At 39.4% G+C, this 19,882-nt stretch overlaps 2 protein-coding genes across 5 annotated transcripts in view; one reads left to right on the forward strand and one right to left on the reverse strand.

The window, feature by feature from the left end:
• NYAP2 (neuronal tyrosine-phosphorylated phosphoinositide-3-kinase adaptor 2) overlaps window positions 1-19,882 on the forward strand; it is a 216,146-nt gene that overhangs the window by 97,690 nt on the left and 98,574 nt on the right. The gene's annotated exons all lie outside the window — the stretch shown is intronic.
• LOC102253968 (E3 ubiquitin-protein ligase RBBP6-like) overlaps window positions 19,388-19,882 on the reverse strand; it is a 1,532-nt gene continuing 1,037 nt past the window's right edge. The window contains exons 2-3 of the mRNA XM_014530998.1: window positions 19,708-19,880; window positions 19,388-19,564 (exon numbers count right to left, since the gene is read on the reverse strand). Coding sequence (XP_014386484.1) covers window positions 19,388-19,564; window positions 19,708-19,880 — 350 coding nt within the window. The remainder of the gene's footprint in view (window positions 19,565-19,707; window positions 19,881-19,882) is intronic.

Genomic DNA, 19,882 nt, shown 5'->3' on the forward strand with positions numbered 1-19,882 from the left:
GTGACCAGCTGCAAACAGCCATCAGCTCCTCACCCACGCTGGCCAGGCACCCCAGTGGAGACCCTCACCCTGAAGGGGGTGTGACCAGCTGCAAACAGCCATCAGCCCCTCACCCAGGCTGTCCAGGCACCCCAGCGGGACTCCCACCCTGATCCAGAACACCCTTCAGTGCAAACCAGCCGGCCCCACCCGTGCACCAGGCCTCTATCCTATATAATAAAAGGGTGATATGCAAATTGACCCTAATAGCAGAACGACTGGGAATGACTGGTCACTATGACACACACTGACCACCAGGGGCCAGATGCTTAATGCAGGAGCTTCCCCCTGGTGGTCAGTGTGCTCCCACAGGGGGATCTCTGCTCAGCCACAAGCCAGGCTGATGGCTGCCAGTACAGTGGTGGTGGATGGATCCTCTCCTGCCTCCTCATCAGTGCTAAGGATGTCCGACTGCAGCTTAGGTCTGCTCCCCGCTGGCAAGTGGACATCCCCTGAGGGATCCCGGGCTGCCAGAGGGATGTCTGACTGCCAGCTTAGGCCCAATCCCCCGGGGAACCGGCCTAAGCCAGCAGGTGGTCCTCTCCTGAGGGGTCCCAGACTGAGAGAGGGCACAGGTCGGGCTGAGGGACACCCCCCGCCCCAGTGCACAAATTTTTGTGCACTGGGCCTCTAGTTCAAGAATAAAAGGGAATAAAAAATCAGCCAAAGGGGAGGGAAGAGATAAAACAGACAAGAAAAATAGCCAGTAAGGAGCTATTATCAAGCAGTATAAGCTCCAGAAACATTCCTGGAAGCAGTGTCAAATACACACTTCAGAATAGACCCTTCAGGGCAGGGTATTCATAGTGAAAACAAGCTGAGAGTCATAATGATTTTCCCCTAGAAGAAACATTTGAGTCCCGATTCAATTGTCTTAAAAAATAGAACTGATTACCATTCATTTGGGATGCACTCCGGTAAATAATTCCTGAGATAGAGAAGCTCCTAAGTCTTTCAGATCCCTTCAGCATCTAAGGACCTAGGGTTCCAAATAACTAGTTACCAAACAGAACAGAGGCTCCATTACCCTCATTTCTTCAGAGGACACAATGACAGCAGCAGCAAAGACTTACCAGTAAGTTAGACTTAGAAAACTACTGGGTGGGCAGTGAGGTTTATTAAATGCTAGGCCCAACTTCAACAACTATCTTCAAACAGAGCTCTAAACATGGGCTGAAGAGCCTTCAGCTGTACTGTGTCTTTAAGGATACTCAGTGGATCAGATGGACTGTTAGAATCTGGTGCAGAAAAGGTCTATTTCTATTGAAGAGTGATTCTCAATGCAAATTTCACCTTCTCTTCAGAACACTTAATAAGAAGGAAATTGCAAAACTGGATACGTTCAATCTCTTCTTTCAAGTCATGACTTTTGTAACAACAGAAATTAAGGCTCAGTTCAGAGATGGGAAAAAGTCTTGAGTCCAAATGGATGCATTCATATGTGTGTACTCAAAGCCAAAATTATATAAATATGTAGATTGTTCTTTTATGAATTCTTAGTTCTTTATAATCATGAGTTAACTGGAGTTCATTACAGAGCATATGTTTTCTTTACAATTTTTCTGGCTATCAAAATTATAACAAAGATAAAAAGTGACTTTTACAAATCTTAGTCTGTCTTTTCTTTTTACTTTAAATGTCAGCAAAGTCAAAATATTGATTCAGTGGCATTAGAATGATTTCCATGGTTACCGGCTTCTATTTAAGTAAGGGATTATGACTTCCCTGTGGATAAAAGTTAAAAAGAAATGGACTTGTAGCAAAACAGCTTTTCAGAGTAAGAAATAAAATGGTGTAATGAACACAAGCAAAATAAAAATCACATACCAAAAAGGTATAATTTAGTTTTTAAAAAAATGTAATCTTGCCACATTAAAAATAAACATTTACAACTCTATTTTAGGAATCTTTACAATAATATCTTTTGAAATTATATATAATACAGTAGAGAAGATAAACTGGTCATGATTGCCCTTTTCCATTGCCTCCATGTGGTACCTGCTTGGTTTTAGGGGTTCCGGTTGTGCCTAGACTTGTGATCTGTAGAACTGTGAGCTGGTGAGGAATATTGATGTTTAAGCTGCCATGTTGTGATAACTTGTTAAGGAGGAGTGGGGAAGTAATCCATCTTACCAAGTTGTTAGGCAGAATCCATGGGGTAAAATACATGAGCAAAATAATAAATAAAAAGTGAACAGAATGATGGACCCTCAAAAAAATGCTGACCATTAGGCCTTTCCAGTATCTGCTTAGCACTTTCTGAATTTGTTTGGATCTTTTCCTGAAAGGGTCCTTCCTTTCTCGTCAAGGTTTTTTGTTTTTTGTTTTTTGTTGTTTTTTTTTTAAATATATTTTATTGATTTTTTACAGAGAGGAAGGGAGAGAGATAGAGAGTTAGAAACATCGATGAGAGAGAAACATCGATCAGCTGCCTCCTGCACATCTCCTACTGGGGATGTGCCCGCAACCCAGATACATGCCCCTGACCGGAATCGAGCCTGGGACCTTTCAGTCCGCAGGCTGAAGCTCTATCCACTGAGCCAAACCGGTTTTGGCGGTTTTTTGTTCTTTCAAAGAACTCAGCATTCGCTTTTCGGGTGGCTATTTGAATGGCTCGTGTAGATGACTACGTGTCTGCTCTGGGTCCTTTTTCACATTTCAAGTGGCAATTGTATTTCCCCGGATGTGCTCAAGAAGTGCGCAAAGCCCCATTCAGCACTGCGCTAATAAAACACAAGGAGAGTGGAAAACAAGCTGGGCCAGTCTTCATTGTTTGGGCATTTGGTAGTGTTCTAGTGTGCATTCTTGTTTGTTTTATGGGAAAGGTGGGCGATTATCATCGAAGGCCCACATTCCTGGGTTTCTCTTTCCAGGTTGACAGAATCAGAAGCCGCCAGGCTTCCTAGAGTCAAAGCCATCTGTCAAACCAGGCGCTGCTCAGATGGAGACAGAGTTGCACATCTACACTGTATGATCTTTTTCTAAATGTACCCTGAGGCCCATGAATGAAACAGTTTGTAAGTCAAATCATGATGCAACACATCTCCCAGACCTTGCCATGTTTGTTGATTCTAGTCCAAAAACTACCCTGCCTCATTACTGGCTTCTATTAAGTGACTGGGTTTGACCTCACTTGTCTTAGTGTTTAAATTCACAAGAGGATTTTTGTCCAAGCTGTTGGCTCAGATGGATATTTCCATGAAAAACCAATAAACCCAAATTTCCTGAGCTTCTATTGTGATCAAGGCATTGATTTGGATGGTGTTCAATTGCTGTGCAACAAATTGACACAAATGTAGTCCCTTAAAATACCCCATTTTTATTATCTCACAGTTTCTGTGAGTGAAGAGTCTTCCTAGGGTTGCCCAAGGCTGTGGTCCAAGTGCTGGCTGAGGCTGGATCAGGGTCTCTCCCATGCTCACCTACTTGTTGGCAGAATTCATGTCCCTGAGGTTGTGGAATACATGACAGCTTGCTTCTTCAAGGACAAAAGGAGAGAGACTCTCTCCCTTGGCTTTGCTCCCTCCAGGGAAGGCCTGGATCTTCTTTGAAATAGCTTGTCCAGGATAACCTCCCTTTTGGTGAGCTCAGAGTCAACAGATTAGGAAACTTAATTATAACTGGAAAATCCCTTCACCTTTTTTCCATAGGCTGTAACTTAATCACAGGAGAAAAATACCATCATATTCACAGTTCTACTTGCACTCAAGGAGAGAGATTTATAAAAGTCCCAGAGGGCGGGACTCTAGTGGACCAGCCTCAAAATCTGCCTACTCAGATACAAAGGAGATGTATATATTGCTTTCCTGGAAACTATTCAACTATGTGATTGAATATTTCAGAAGCCAATTGGTGGAAAGTAAATTAGCAATGCAAGGAGTATACTATAATTTAATGGAATAACATAAATATCACAAGCCAATCTAAATAATAGGTAAGCAATCTATAACTCCCCTCTCTAGTTCTCTCTTTGACTTTTCTGTTTCCCAACTAATTGAAGTTACTCCTGCTGCAAAATGCCTGGCTTATTTTATTGAGTTGAAAGTGGGAATTTTGTTTGTTTGTTTCAGCTTACCTATGAGACATGAGAAAATACATTCCTTAGTCCAGAGAAAATACATTCCTTAGTCCAGCAGCCATATGCCAAAGAACTCCTAGAATGTAAAGATTCAAGTAAAATATTGACATCAAAATGGTGCCAATATTTAAAATTATAGGATAGATAAATAAATGTCTGTCTATTTGATACTTGCTGTGAACATTCCTAGCTTGTGATTCTCTTGTGGACCTAGTGGGCTAGCATGGCCCAGCACAGTTTCTGTTCCCTAAAACACCTGGTGGATGTGGGCTAGATAATGTACAGCAGCCTTGACATTACTATGGTGCTCCCCAGTGCTTTGGCCTGTGGATTTACCCAGAATCCAATGATTGTAGGGATTGGTGATAATAATTTATACTAAGTACCTCTACCTTATGCCTGTTGAGTAGCATTTTGATGACAAATAAAGAGGAGACCACATGTTCCCAAGTTATGCAACTTCTGAATTGCAATAGCACATCAACTTCCACTTACGGATAAATGGACATCAGAAAGCATGGGTCTGCAAATGAAGTGAAAATTACTACTGTAACCGTCATTGCAACTTTCCCATGGTCTCTGTTTTTGTCTGGCCCCAAGCTTGGATAGGGATTTATCTATGCAATTTATACTAAAGCACTAAGGAGTAATGTAGTAAATTATTACATTACTAAGATTTTGTAAGGAAAATGGAGGAAATGAGTTGACAGCCTGATTTTCTTACACATCCTCTTCCTCATTTACTTCTCTACAAAGCCCCTGCCTTTCGTCTATTTCTTTTTACTTCAATCTGGCCCCTAAACATGCTATTTTACAAATGAGTCTTCCAGGAGACTAATTGATACAAAGAGTTAATGCACTTTCAAGCATCTTTAATGCAGAAAGAAGTTCAGGCATTTGGAGAGCTTAGAAGAAAAGCACAGTGATTTATGACCCTCAGAGAGCTAGTGCATCGGCCATCCATCCATCACCACAGTCCTGGCTTTGTTTACAATACAGTAACCGCTCTGAATGATTTAAAAGATGAGAGGGTTGTCTGCTTGCTCTTAGGTTTGTAAAACCTCATACTATATTTCTTCCATTGCTTTACATTTCCGAATCCTAGGAGGACACAAATTAATTATGGGTGGTGGCAAAGAATACTGTTGACCGGCTGTGATGTGTTATTGGGTAACTTATAGTTTATCTTCATGCTATAAATCACACAATGTTCAACTTATGCCGTTTAATAAGGTTTAAAATCCAAGTTTCTCAATTAAGACAATAGAGAGCTGAGATTTCTTTCCTTAAATGACTTTTGGCAGTTAGCTTTAATCTTTCTTATTTTTCTGTATTTCTGAGTTTCCCTAAGCCAACTCTGCCATAGTCATACCAGCCAGGTATATTCTCCCGGATTAATTCTGTTTTACTATTCTACAGGCATCCAGCTTCTGAGCAGTATTTCACTCTACCTCCTATAAGACTGCATAAAGCCATTTTTTAAGGCAGAGTGACTGCATGTGTACATAAATCTTGCCTTTAATTGACCTCAATGAAGCATACACTTATTGCAGAATGAGTGCTTTCATTTTATGGCCCTGTGTCTGCACTGACAGCTTTTATAATACATATTGCTTTCTGTGATTTTCCCTCTTAAGTGGGAAGGCAGTGATTTAAGGCAAGCTCTTCTTAATTTTTTTTCTGTTTTTGCTATTAATATTGCTGCCAGAAGAACACAAGTGGGACTCCTTCATTGTTTGTGAGAGTGGGGTTCTAGAGGTGCTGCTCAAGTAAGAATTTTCAGAAGCCCTCATGGAAGGATGAGAGGTGGTAGAAGATTTTATTGGCATGGGGTTACATTCCTGTTTCCAATGTCCTCTTTACCCCAAGCCAGTGCTAAAAGAGGGGCAGCGGGGAGTTCAGCAAAGCCAGAAACAAGGCCAGTGTCCAGAGCTTCCACTCCATGTTGTGGCAGGGTGAAGTTCAGTATCCAAACTATTTAAAGTCCATTAGTCCATATGTGGACTCCAGCAGGGACCTGTGCCATGTGGGCACAGGGGAGTGCACCCCCCTGCCACAGGAGAGCCAGGAACCCAGAGTGCCAGAGGGAGAAGAGAGAGAGAGAGAGAGAGAGAGAGAGAGAGAGAGAGAACTTCTATTGTTTGGAAGTTTAAATATTTAGGGTTCTCTTGCTTGCAGTGGCCATGTCCATCCTAGCCACTATTTGTTCCCAGGTATGACCTGCAGGCAGACAGGTAGGCACCATCCCAGTTACTCAGACCTTTACTGGGCAGGCCTCTGAACTGTCTTGTCCAGTCCCTTCCCCCATCAATAAGCGGGGACCAGGCTTGGAGAGTGTTCAATGCAGCTTTTTGGCAAAGCTGTAAATGGCATGCCTCTATCTAGTCTTCCCTTTCCTCCTTTCCTGTTAAATAAAGCTAGGTTATCCAATGACATCAATAAGTATCCAATTAAGTTGATTTTATGGAGCAGAACATGGGAACGCATCACCCTTTGAAAATCTCTGCTTTCTGACAACTTCATCCAGTGAGAACAGCTGAAAACTAAGGAGAATATAAAAGAGCTTAGCAGAGCCAAAATCCTTCTTGTACTTCTTAAGGCCCAGTGAATTTTACAGACTATCAATTACAGGGATTGTTTTTCTTTTAACTTGCTGGAAAACCACCCTCTATGGTGCTAGTGCAAACTGTTCACAGTAGTTTCTCATCAGAGGTAGTTCACTGCAAGACCACCCTCGGTGGGAGGGTTGCTGAAGGCAGCGGATAGCTTCTGGGGGTTTTAGGAGCCAAGTGCTATTCTCTGCAGAGCTGGACATGAGGAAGCCGCCTGCTCTTCAGGAGCTTGGCTAGTGAGCCGCTGGAGCTGGGAAGTAAAACCCTTTTCCACCGCAGTGCCTCTCCAGTCTCCTCTACTGACAAAGCTCAGCATTGTGCTAGATGACCCAAGAGAAAATATTTAAAGGACCTAGATCCCTTGTCATTAGCAGGATAACAGGATGAATTTAGGGTCAATTGGTAACTTGCACAGACAGTAAGGAGGTGAGGATGTGACTTAGTTGGATATCTTGACATAGAGTTTTCCAAGTGGAGAAAATAGTTGCTTCAAAGTTCCAAAGGCAGGAAGTACATAGTAAGAAGGTCTGTGTCAGGGGGCATTGTGGGTAAAAAGAACAAGAGGAGGAAATGTGGTCAGGGAGGACAAAGAAGATGAGAGACCCTGTAGGACCTTTCTTGTAGTCCATCCTAGGGCTTTACATCCTAGGGAGCCATTGTGAGGAGTGGGGAAGAAAGAAGTGACATTATACATTGTGGTGACTGTGGTGAGGATAACTCAGAGAGGTCAGATATAGATTCAGGGAGACCATTCAGGGAGCTACTGCAGTATTTCAGACATGAAATGATTGCTTACACCAAGGTTGCTCAGATGAAGATAGAAGCAGAATTGGTGAGAAAAAGTCAGAAAAGTATTACCTTTCAGTTGGAGCAGTTACTCATAATCCCACTCCCACTTTTAGTCCTTTCTTATGAGATATAGCTATAGTGATATAGATATATAGATATAGACAGATGTGTGTGTATATATATATATATATATATATATATGTCTTATCTGTGAAAACTTATCTGTGAGAAAAGGATCCTAGCACCCTTTATAGATTAAAACTCATTAAATGTGTGCTGTTGATTACATTGACTTTTTTATTGCAATCTGGAGAATTATAAGCCAAGAATGAGATTTAGTGAAAGACCTATAGATCCTAAATTATAAACATAGCAGCCACAACTATTTCATCAAGTAAATAAATGGAAAAGGTTGTATTTAACTTCCATGTTTCCAAAACTCAACTGTAGTATAGAATGTATATGAAATAAAGCTCCCCTCTTCCAGAGTACCCCAAGCACTCAGCTTGCTCTATAGACCTGGACCAGTCCAGCCGTGCTTCTCCCTCTCAGCCCAAATGCATCCTTCCTTGCCCCTTGCCATTGCACATAGTCTTACTTGTGCTCTTGGAAAACTTCTCACATTCGTCACATTCCTGCTCCAAACCTCCTTCTGTGGAGATTTGGCCAACTCCTCCTAAGCCTGTGCTTTTCCAGAATTAAGCATTCTTTCTATACGCTCTCTTCCACAGTAGGTTGCCATGCTTGACATTGCTATTTCTTGGGAGATTTTTGGTAAGACTATATTTTCCTTTAAGCTGTGTATTCTTTTTTATTATTATTATTAAATCTTTATTGTTCAGGTAAGACTATTTCCTTTAAGCTGTGTATTCTTTTTTATTATTATTATTAAATCTTTATTGTTCAGGTTACATTTGTTCCTCTTTTTTCCCCCCCCCATAACTCCCCTCCTCCCAGTTCCCGCCCCACCACTCGCCCTCACTCCCCACCCACTGTCCTCATCCATAGGTGCACAATTTAAAGAGTGTTCTAACACAATTCTAAGTATATTTGATGTATGTGGTCAGAAATATTGTCATATAGATAAGCAGGTAGGAATATAAATTTTATTATTAGAATTTGGCATAATTCTTTGAAGTCCTTCTTGGTTATTATTGCAATCACACAGATTATAAAAACTAATCTTTATCACTATCAGCTAGGTTTTCCTTCAATTTTGTTCAAAACAAAGAATTATAAACTACCTGACTCATGAAAAGATTTGCTTCCTGTCATTAGTAATTTCCTTTCCCAGCAACAACATTAATATTTTTATATCTCTGTTTGAGTTCCCAGAAGTTTTTATAACCTGGAATGGTAACTTTGAGATGGGCATAGGGAAATTGAAAAGAAGATCTTGAACATTAATCAAAAGTGTATTTTCAGGAGGATCAATCAACTTAAGACAGTGTCCACTTGGGAGTATAAAGACAAGGAAGTTGAGAATCTGGAAGTTCATGGCCAGATACTCATTCAAAAGTCTTTACAATGCCTAGATATATGCACACCAAAGATTGTAGACAGATGGTTTAAAGCATTTTAACTTATCCTGAATAATTCTTCTTTAATTCAGAATAGGCAATTCTGTGGTCATGATCACAGATGAGGTGTTTTTCTACTTCTGTCATTTACATATATAACCGCTTCTGAGGGAGGTAAGAGAAGCCAGGACAATATAAAATAGTCCTGAAAGAGTATTATGGCACAATAAAGGCTTACATTTTTATAAGTAGTCTCATAACACATGTCTAAATTATTTGACTTCCAGGGCAGCATTATGTAAGAAATTTTGTTTTAAATGACTTTAATTTTAGAAAAATAAATAAGACATATTCAAATATTTATGTATTATTCCACATTAAAATTCAGAGATACTGGGAAATATTTAACTTTGAATTCACTAATACATTAGCATAAATTGTGTATGTGGAAAAGCCAAGGAAATGAAACCCATTTATCTCTCATATGCTCTTTATTTTGACCATATCTTTTTCAGTCTTCATCTTTCTAGACTAAACAACTTTTTCTTTACCTTTACTCCCATGCAGAAATATATCCATATCTCTGGATTTTGGTTACTAAAACATTTCCCATTTCTTTGAAGTTTTTGCTGCATGGTAACAAACTCCTGAGCATATTTGTAATGATAAGCAAGTTATTCTTGTACTATGGCTGGCTGTTAACCTTTCCATTTAAAATATACTTTGAATGAAATTTGGTTTACTCTTTCTTTTTCTTGAAATATTGATGTTCATTGCATGTAAAAAATAAATAAAAAATAAAGTAATTGTTGATAAAATGTAAAAAAAAAGAGTTACAGCTTCAGAGCTTCCTCAGCCACCTTCCTGTGGTTCTGGGTGATGTCCGTTCCGTCTTTTAGTTGTATTTTTGAAGTGGTTGTTTGCGGCAGCAGTCTCCGGTATTTACCTATGCCGCCATCTTGGTCTCCTAAGCTGTGTATTCTTAAAGGTCTTACTCTTTATATCCTTTCTAAATGTCCTGAAGCATGCTATGTTTAATAAATATATATTGAAGTTGACCTTTATTTATATGGAAATAAAGCTGCAGAGAGGAATATTACGTTTACTCATTAGAGATATATTATCTAATAATAGTTGAGATCATTTGTACAAACTGGCTTTCACCATTTTATGCCAAATTAAGTCTGTTACCAAGTGATTGTTTATTCTACTGGAGTGTTTATTGAATTGGGGAGAAATTCTTCACAATATTTAATACTATCTGTGACATTTCCAACCCTTATAGATACAAGAAAAGACACACTTTATTAATACTTCCTAAAACTTTTTCAAATGAAGCATAATTATTTTCCTTTAACTCTTGCAATTCCAGAGACAATCACACTAGATTGTCTCTATTGCACTAGATAGGTGAAATTGTCTATAATTCTTAGTCTTTTCCTAAACTTTCCTCAGTGAAAGTTACATATAGTTTTTTAATACTTGAGTTGTCACCAAATGTGCTTAAAATAAAAATGTCTGTTTATTAGGTCATGTACCTTAATACTATATTACATAATACTCATGTTTCTCTGAAGAGTTGGGATTTTACTGGGGATGTCAAGTTCCCTGAAACTATAAAATTATGCTAAAGAGGAGCAAAACAAGAATATTGAGCCCTTCCAGGTGTTTCTCAGTGGTTAGAGCCTTGGCCTACAAACTGAAGTCTTGGGTTCGATTACCGGCCAAGGGTATGTACTTGGGTTGCAGGTTTTGTTGTAAATGTTTGTTCCCCCCGCATCCCACGTGGTTCAGGATCTGGAAGAGGAGCCACACACAAATGAAAGAGAAGAGACAAGAGATAATTTGGAAATACTGGGGGGCCAGGCGGGCAAGTCCAACTCAAGGGGAAGTACTTCCACTGGTGCTCAGGCCTCGCCAACCTTTTATTGGTTTGGGATACATCCATAGCCCTTAGGCAGGCAATTTCCAATAACAGGCAGACTAGCCCATCAGCAAGGATTTACATAATAATAAGTGGGGAAGTTGCTTCCATTGTCTGGAACAGTGGGTGCACAGCTCTGACCTTTGCCAGGGCTTCAAGGATCACCAGCCTTCCAGGTTCCTTGTCCACACCTCTCTGCTAGTGAAGACAATAGGCAGCTTCCCACAAGGTTTGATCCCCAGCCTCAGTTGGGGTGTGTGTGGGAGGCAACCAATCAACATGTCACTCTCTCTCCTCTCCCCCTCCTTTCTACTAATCAATGGGAAAAATATCCTTGAGTGAGGATTAAAAAAATAAAAATAATGTTGAGAGAAAGAAATAAAGTGGGTTTTATAACCATGTTCTGTGGAAACACTGAGGAGACAGTAACTTGAAGACATCTGACAAGGAAAAATCAAAGTCTGCAGTTCCACAAGATGTCATTAGGAAGTGCTTCTGAAAACATTTATTTAAAAGCTGAGAACTCTTCTTCTAAGGGATAATTGTGAGTTAACTTGTTTGGTTATCTTCAATAAGGCAAATGAGATTTTGAATGGTTCCTGTAATTAAAGCAAAATGTTTCATAACTCTGCTATTTGAAATAAATGTTTTCCCCATTTCTTAGAATGGTACCTGAATCCTAACTGTTTGCATATGGGCATGTTTGATCTGGTCTTTACTATACCATTTTCCCAGTTGTATTGTAATTAATCATTCACGCATCTATTTTCCAACACTGAGCAGTGAACACCTCTAAAACAAAAATATTACTCTAATGTATGTTTGGTGCTAGTAAATGCTCAATTAAATATTTAAAGAACAAATAAGAGAATCAAATATAACCCCTATTGTTGGAGTCCAGCCCAGCAGGTCCAGGGGTTCCCAAAGGTGTGGACGGAGTCGATGAAGAAGGAATGACATGGAGGCAGCGTTCAGTTGATCAGCATAGGGGGGTTCTCTAGTCTGGATCTCCAGCCAAGTTCTGTGTTTATTGTCCTGTTACATCTGTATTTATACCAGTTGATTTTAATCCTATCAATTCTATTCCAAAGGTTAGGGCGTTTCTTATCTCCATTCCAAGGTTACTCTATTGTTCTATTAAGCTACAAGGGAGTAACTGAAGGAGATTATAATAAAGATGTCATTAGCCAATAAAATAGGTAGAATCACCTTAGAAGAGAAAGCAGAGGAAGATCAGAGGGTCTAGAAACAACCCTTTAATTTACCTCAATGAAGCATAAGCTTATTGCAGAAAGAGTAACTCAGATTAAGTCAAGTATAAGTGAAGAAGTAAAGATGGGAAACTGAGAAAAAGTAGCCAGTAAGTTAGAAGGAAAACATGAGATACTTTAAAAGCCAATAGAAAAATATATAGTGATGAATGGTGGAAAGTTATTGAGAGTTTAACTAGATTGAGGGCAGAAATGTGCCTATTTGATCTGGCAATATAGAAGTCATTGGTGATCAGCACAATAATTTGGTGGAGGCAGAAGCCAAATTGAAGGGGGATTGAATAAAAGACAGACTATAAGGAAATGGAGATATGGCAAATGTAATTTTTGAGATGTTTAGCTAGGGGGTGAAAGTGGCTGGGGAGAGGTCAATGGGGGAAAGTGGAGACATATGTAATACTTTAATCAATAAAGAATTTTTTAAAAAAGTAGTAGAGAAATGGGGTGGTAATGGGAAAGAGATGAAGCCTAGGGTAAAGTATGTAGGTACATACTTCTGTGAATTATGGGAGGAACAAGAACTTATAGTGTCCTAATGAGAAAGATCCAGAAGAGAGGGAAAGACTGATGATGATGATGATGATGATGATGAGATAGATGACCAAAGGAGAAAAGTTCCTGACAAACTGACAGAGATTTAAAGCTCATCTTGGCATTTGATAAGATTAGGGCTTTTTCCTCTGTGCTCAAAGAAAAGTAAATGAAGAAATTGGTATAAAAATCTGGGTTATGTCTTAATTTGGTCATAAGAATATGAAGAAAGTTCTCTCTAGTGGTATTCCAGTTATCTGTGGCTATGCAACAAACCACCCTATGACTCTGTGACTTAACAATGATTTATCATTTCTCAGTATTGTGGGGTTTGACTGGACTCAGCTCGGTAGTTTTTCTCATGCTGCTGTATTCAGCTGGGAGCTTGACTGGAAGATGGTCTTTCAACCTCCAGGGTCTCTCTTCATGTGAGTTCTCATGACTCAGTAGTCTATCTCTGCAGCATGGAAGCTGGCTGCCAAGAGCATGCATTTCCAAAAGGACACACCTAATATTCAAGTATTTATCAATCATATGCTTATGTTGTCCTTCCTAATATCCCCATTGGCCAAGCAAATCAGTAAGGATTTACATGACTATCTGGTGGGGAAGTTGCTTCAGCTACCATTGTCTCGACTAAACAGTGGGTGCATGGACCTGACCTTTGGCAGGGCTCAAGGGTCACCAGCATTCTTGTGTCCTTGTCCACACCTCTCTGCTAGTGAAGACAATAGGCGGTTTCACACACACACACACACACACACACACACACACACACACATCCTGACAACACACACCAGCAGTTCTTATCCTGCTCCTTTTTCCTATGAATAGTATTACCTCCTACCATAGCATATAATTTGCTTATTTTTTGTGATTACTTATTGTCTGACTCCCACTAGTACATAAACTCTCTGAAAACAGGGATCTTTTCACTGATCTTTCCTCATCAGCTGGAACACCTAAAGATTTGTTAAGTTTATTTACCAGAGTAAATTTAAGATGTTACCATATTGGAAAACTAGCTTTTGAAAAGTGAACATTCTCCTTTGAGGAACATTCTCTTAAGTGAACATAAACGTTTTCTGATTCTGAAATAACCCTATGTGTATACTTAATTATGTAGTACATATAATTTTATTATGTGCAAAATATTGGATAGGTTAATACCATCTACTGCAAACTAAATTTTAGTGGCTTTAACAAAATAAGAATTTTGTTCTTGCTCACGATAACTATCCAAATGTCGGTGTTTTTGGTCTGAAGTGACCTTTTCCCATGTGAGAATTCAGGCATGCAAAATTCTCCAGTGTGATGGGCCTCCCAGTTGTGGGGCAACTCAATCATCACTGTCTCACTGACTGAATGGAAAAGAGATGGCTTCTTAATCACCTGCGTCTTGAAGAGACATACATCACTTCCATTGATCCATTTCTTTGATCAGAACTGTCACATGGCTCCACCTGAGTGCAATACAATATGCAATCTCTGGTTAGATAGCTACTTCCCAGGGACAGCTCTACACTATGGGAGAGGCAGAATGCATTTTGATGGATTGTTTACTGTATCTGTTACATTTTATGACCAACTTCTCCTGTAGCATGCATTCCCACAGACAGACTGTATGAATAAGGTTTACTGTTATAATAATGCATAATAATAACTTGAAGGATATAATGGTGGAGCACCTTGTCATTGGCTGTGTTCAACTTCAGACAATGAGTCAGTTCCAAGTCTGCTCCAATGTCTCATCTCTGATCTGTGACATATAATAGTCATCACCAGCAGCATTTGGAGCAGGCTTTTCTCATGAGCATGATTGAAAGAGGCCAAGTCAAACCATACATATCTAAATTCTCTTCTTAGATAAAAAAGAGATGGGGTTGACACTAATTTCACCAGCTGACACAAGTCACATGGCTAAGCTCAACAATACTACCCCCTTCCCCATGACATGTGTGGGAGAGTGAATATCTGATGACAATTTTGAACATATTCAAACATAGAGTGGAAGTTCAATATGATATTTCAAATGGTCTCATCTAAAATACAGGAGCCACTAAAGTGAGGGATGCTCAGTACTCAGAGTTCAAGGTAAGGAGAGGCTATTTTGAAATACCAATCTCCAGAGCCATCTTTTTATTTCCCTCTCTTTAATTTATTCCCACTTACTAGACAAAGCTGCTTGATCCCTTAATGTGCAACAATCCCAATTTATCTTCTGTATGATACTGCCTTGGTGCTCCACTCTTTCAAGTCAATTTCCTGTGCTCTTCATTCACCAATGCCATTCTCCTCTCTGGATTTTGGTTATTGTTATGATCTTCATGAGTAACATCACTTGGAATCTTTGCTTCCCTCCATCTCTCTAATTAATAGCCACCCATTGAGGATTTATGAATTTTCACCATTTCTTTGAAGGTTTCTTTACCTTTTGGGCAAAGGCTACCTTTTATTCTTCTCTGCTCCATCTATCCAGTCATGTATCTATCCATCTGTCCTTTCAACAATATTTAATGGTTGCCTAGTATATATCAAGAATTTTTTTTATAAAATGGGGATGGTCCATGAATCAGATAAAGAAACTCTCCAATGTCATGGAGTTTATATTTCAGTGGAGAACATAGATACATAAGCCAAAATGTAAATATGATTTCAGATAGTGCTAGTACTGTGAATAAATGAAAACAGGGAAATATGCCTAGGTGAGGGTAATGAGCAGCATGAAATAGGTGGACAGAGATGGCCTTCTCAATATTTGAGCAGAGAACAAAGTGATGAAAACAAAACAGCCCATGCAGCTATAGAGTCAAAGATGTATTTCTAATCAGAGTCCCCATAACAAAAGGACCTGTAAATCTTTTCCTTTCCCCTCCAACACCCCAGTGGAATCCACTTATCATATTTAAGTTGTTGGGTGAATACAAAAAGGGCCAAGTAGAATCAGCTAAGCTGATTGCTAGGGTCTATAATTTGCTCTGCTATTTTAAGATTAGTTGGAATTATATTTTGTTTGAAGGGCCTTTATTTTTCTAACAAAGACCAAATTGAGCAAATATGGAGTAATAATATTGCCTGGTGCAATACAGTGCTAATTGAAAAGATCCAGAGAACAGGAGTCTTTGAAAAGATGACTTTCTTACCTTCATTTTACGTCTGTGCCTTTGCATTGCTTTGAGAATTGGTTTGATTTCCTGCTGTTAATCTCCACGAGGGGTAATCCAAGGAGAGAGGACTAACCTCACCACACCAATAGTCAAGGTGTTTTGGATTATGAGTAAGAACTATTGATATGGATAAAAAAATAAAATGTGGATTTGAGATTTCCACCCTTGTCTTTATATTAGCTTCCAATTGCTGCTGTAACAAAGTCCCAAAGACTTAGTGGTTAAAACAACACAAACGTACCACGTGATCATTTTGACTAACACCAGTCTCCCTGAGCTAAAATCAAGGTGCCAATCGCATCTGCAAAGTTCCCTTTGTCATGGAAGGTCGTGTAGTCACAGGTTCCAGGTTTTAGGACATCTTGAGCATCCTAGGATCTACCATGATTCTCCCTTCCATGGCTCTTCTTTAAATTGGTGACTGTGACTTCCAAGAATGGGGGAAGTCTCACCAGACAGAGCCACTCCTTAATGAGACCAACCTGATTCCTGGGAATGGGTAAGGAGAACAAAAGATTTTTCTTAGAACTGTGACAGCACTCAGCTTCTGACCAAGAACTCGGTCCATCTGGGGCCTGGGCACTCCATGTGACATGTTCCAGAACTGCTCTAGCCTGTTCTGTTTCTGCAGCTAGAATTTGAGTCACCTTTTGAAGTTGCTCTATGACAACCTGTAGAAACTTTTTTTTTTATTATATTAGAAATTGAAGGCTGTTTCTCTCCCCTGCCTTATTGTCTATGTTCAAGCATCATCCCTTTCCGTCCTTTTTGATGGATTCCAAATTGTTCCTGGAAGGAAACTGGTGATAATTCTATTTTCAGCAGCTCATACTCTGGGGACTGATTTGGGTCTTGTCTGTGATATTGTGCTTCTCTAATCATAATCCTGACTTCTGAAATATTACTGTCAGTAGAGAAAAAGGCTTGCCAACTCCATCGCTCATTTATCACTGAGAAGATGCTTTTAAGGAAGGTCTTAAATGAAGGCATTGTACAAATGCCAAAAAAGAAAAAAAAAGTGCTATGTCTAGGGATTAGTGAAAGCTTCTCATTGTCTGACCTCAATTAGAAAAAGCAGAAATATTTCTAAGGATTGCTTCTGAGATGCCTAAAGTGGCTTACTGGATGTTGGAGTTAACTCCTAAACTGAAGTTCTTTGCCATTAGTGAACTAGTAACCCTATTCCTTGACTTCCCTTCAGAAACTCTTCATAAATGTTTGTAAGGGCTTTCAGCATGAATGGTTAGATTTAAACCTGAATTTACCAGAAGTAAGCAGGAGTAATTATGTGCAAAATAAATGAAAGAAATTATAATATCTCTGCAAGATACGTAAGCATAAGATAAAAATGTTTAAATTGGAATGAGCAAGTTTGCTCAACCATTTCTTTATTATTACCTCCAAAAGGAATCTTTTTAGATATATTTTTCTGAATCACTCTCCTATGACATTTTATTTTTAATCTTCACCCGAGGATATTTTTTTTCCATTGATTTTTAGAAAGAGTGGAAAGGAGGGGGAGAGGGAGAGGCATATTGATTGGTTGCCTACCACACACACCCTGACCAGGGCTGGGGATCAAACCTGCAACCAGGTATGTGACTTTTACCAGAATTGAACCCACGACCTTTTGGTGCCAGGGCTGACGCTCTAACCACTGAACACTGAATATACTGTATTACTGTATATCTGCTGATGTGCTGTATGTATATCTGTGCTTCATACACAAAAAAAGTAAAATATTCCGCACCTCCTCCAAGAACAAATTTTCACCCGCTTGAGGAAGATATTGTCCTATTGTGAATGTGTGATATAAATTAAAGGAACACACTTGATTTTATCTTCTTTCCATTTTCATGATATTATAATTACAGTTTTTAAAAGTGAAAATTGATTATGGAAATCATATATGCAAAACAGGGATAAAGAATACTTATATTCCCCCAAGTCAGAGAAACATAAATATATAATTTTATAAACATGGCCCTCTTTCTATGTCAATAGGTATATTATCACAACATTATCATTATATTTGCAGAGTACTTAATTATATAGTTGTAATGTTTCATCATTTAGGTACACAATACTTTGGCAGATATTGATGTTGTTTCTGACTTATTTTGAGAGAAACAAGACTGTGATATAGATTCGTATATGTATCTTTTCATACATGACTGAATATTTCCTTGGGATGCATGCCTAGAAGCGCAATCTTCCAGGCAAAGGAAATGCATTTTTCAAGGCTTTTGACACATGATGCGAAATTGCCACCCAAACAGCATGGTTCCTTTCAAAAAGCCATAATCATAGCAAAATTTGAATGATACCTGAGTAATTGCGTGGTATCTCTTCTACCAATAAAATATTGCATTTGCATCCAGATGATTGGGCATATTTTTAGAGGGTGTAATTGTTCAATTTGAACAGAAACTCTCTGGAGCAAGCAGGAACTGGAAAGAGATTTGTGATGTGGTCAGAATTTTATGTGCGTCACTTGGCTCAGCAAAATGATGGGGTGTTTGCAGAGGAGCTGGAAAAATATCATCCAAGTTGTTTTTGTTTGATCCACTTTGATTCTCTTTCTGATGTTTTATCATTTTAAAATTGTCCACACATTTCATCACAGCTTTGGATAAAGTCTGAGATGACAGAGATGCAGGCAACAAAAGAAGTACTTTCCAAAAACTGTTTGTTTTTTGTATTAATTCAACAAATATTTATTGAGCAACTACTAGATGACAGGCACTAGAACAGTCCTGGGGCGTATATAATAGTGGCTAAAAACAAGTCCTTCTATTGTGAATTGTGTTTGGGTGTGGGGAGGCAGCTAATACACCTGAATAATCTTTTCTGCGGCCCCTTGTAAAGGGAGAATTCCTGATATTAAGTGGTAAAAACCTCTCTGGAGAAAAGTTCTCTCTATTTGCTGATGGTCGAGGCTGTGCTCCAGCAGCGTAACCTTTGTAGTATTTTTCATACCACTCTCTGTATTTTCTCTCCCATTCTCGGTAACGTTCTTTTTCAAATGGGTCTCTAAAGTCAACACTCCTCCCATAATAAGCTTTTATGTCATATGGTGGTGGAACTTCTCTGTATCTATTAAAATATTCACGTTCTGTTTCCCCTTGTGGTACAGGACATTTATTTGGTCCCCTAAATGCTTGAGGGGGCCTTGATCGTGAATGATATCATCTATATAGTGGTGACCTCGACCTAGATCGATGATATCCATGAGATCTAGACCTTGAGCGGTAATTTCGACTCTTGCCTCTGCCTCTTCTGGGGTATGGAGGTGATTGGGCAAGGGCTGCAGCTGGCAATATTTTATTATCGGAATCCCGGAAAGGCCCATCTGATTTTTCTGAGTGGACTGATATGGAGACCGTTGCAGTTATATCAGGTACAGGCGCTGGGGTAGATGAATTTCCAGGCACAGCAGGGGCTAAGGAAGACTGACTAGAAGTTAATGAAGATATAGAGGGAGCCGGGTGGCCTGATGAAGACATCACTGGAATCATCAGAGGATCTTGTTGTCTTGATATTGGAGATCTCATCAGAGGTTGTAGATTCCGCTGAAGGAGTGATCTCGGAGGCGGTATTGGGGGTGGTGGTGGGGGTAACTGTTTCCGTAGTCTTTTTGTATAACCAGTTTCATTTTAGAAGTTATTAACAACCTGTCGCAAGAATTTATTGGCAACTAAAGCATCAGGAGAGAAATCATTTTGATGACACGTTGGGCATGTATGGTCCTCTGATTCCAAGAGTGCTGTTCTTACACACTCATCACAGTAGCTGTTTCCACAGCAGGGAATGACAGCGGCATCAGTCATGATGTCTTTGCAGATGAGACACAGCAACTCATCTGGGATAGGGTCGTCCTCTTCAGAAGATGGAGAGGGCTCCTCTGGTAAGAAAGGTGGCTTTTCTTTCTTCCCAATTGCATATGCTTCT

This window comes from Myotis brandtii, unplaced genomic scaffold (genome assembly GCF_000412655.1).
Source record: "Myotis brandtii unplaced genomic scaffold, ASM41265v1 scaffold79, whole genome shotgun sequence".
Taxonomy (NCBI): domain Eukaryota; kingdom Metazoa; phylum Chordata; class Mammalia; order Chiroptera; family Vespertilionidae; genus Myotis; species Myotis brandtii.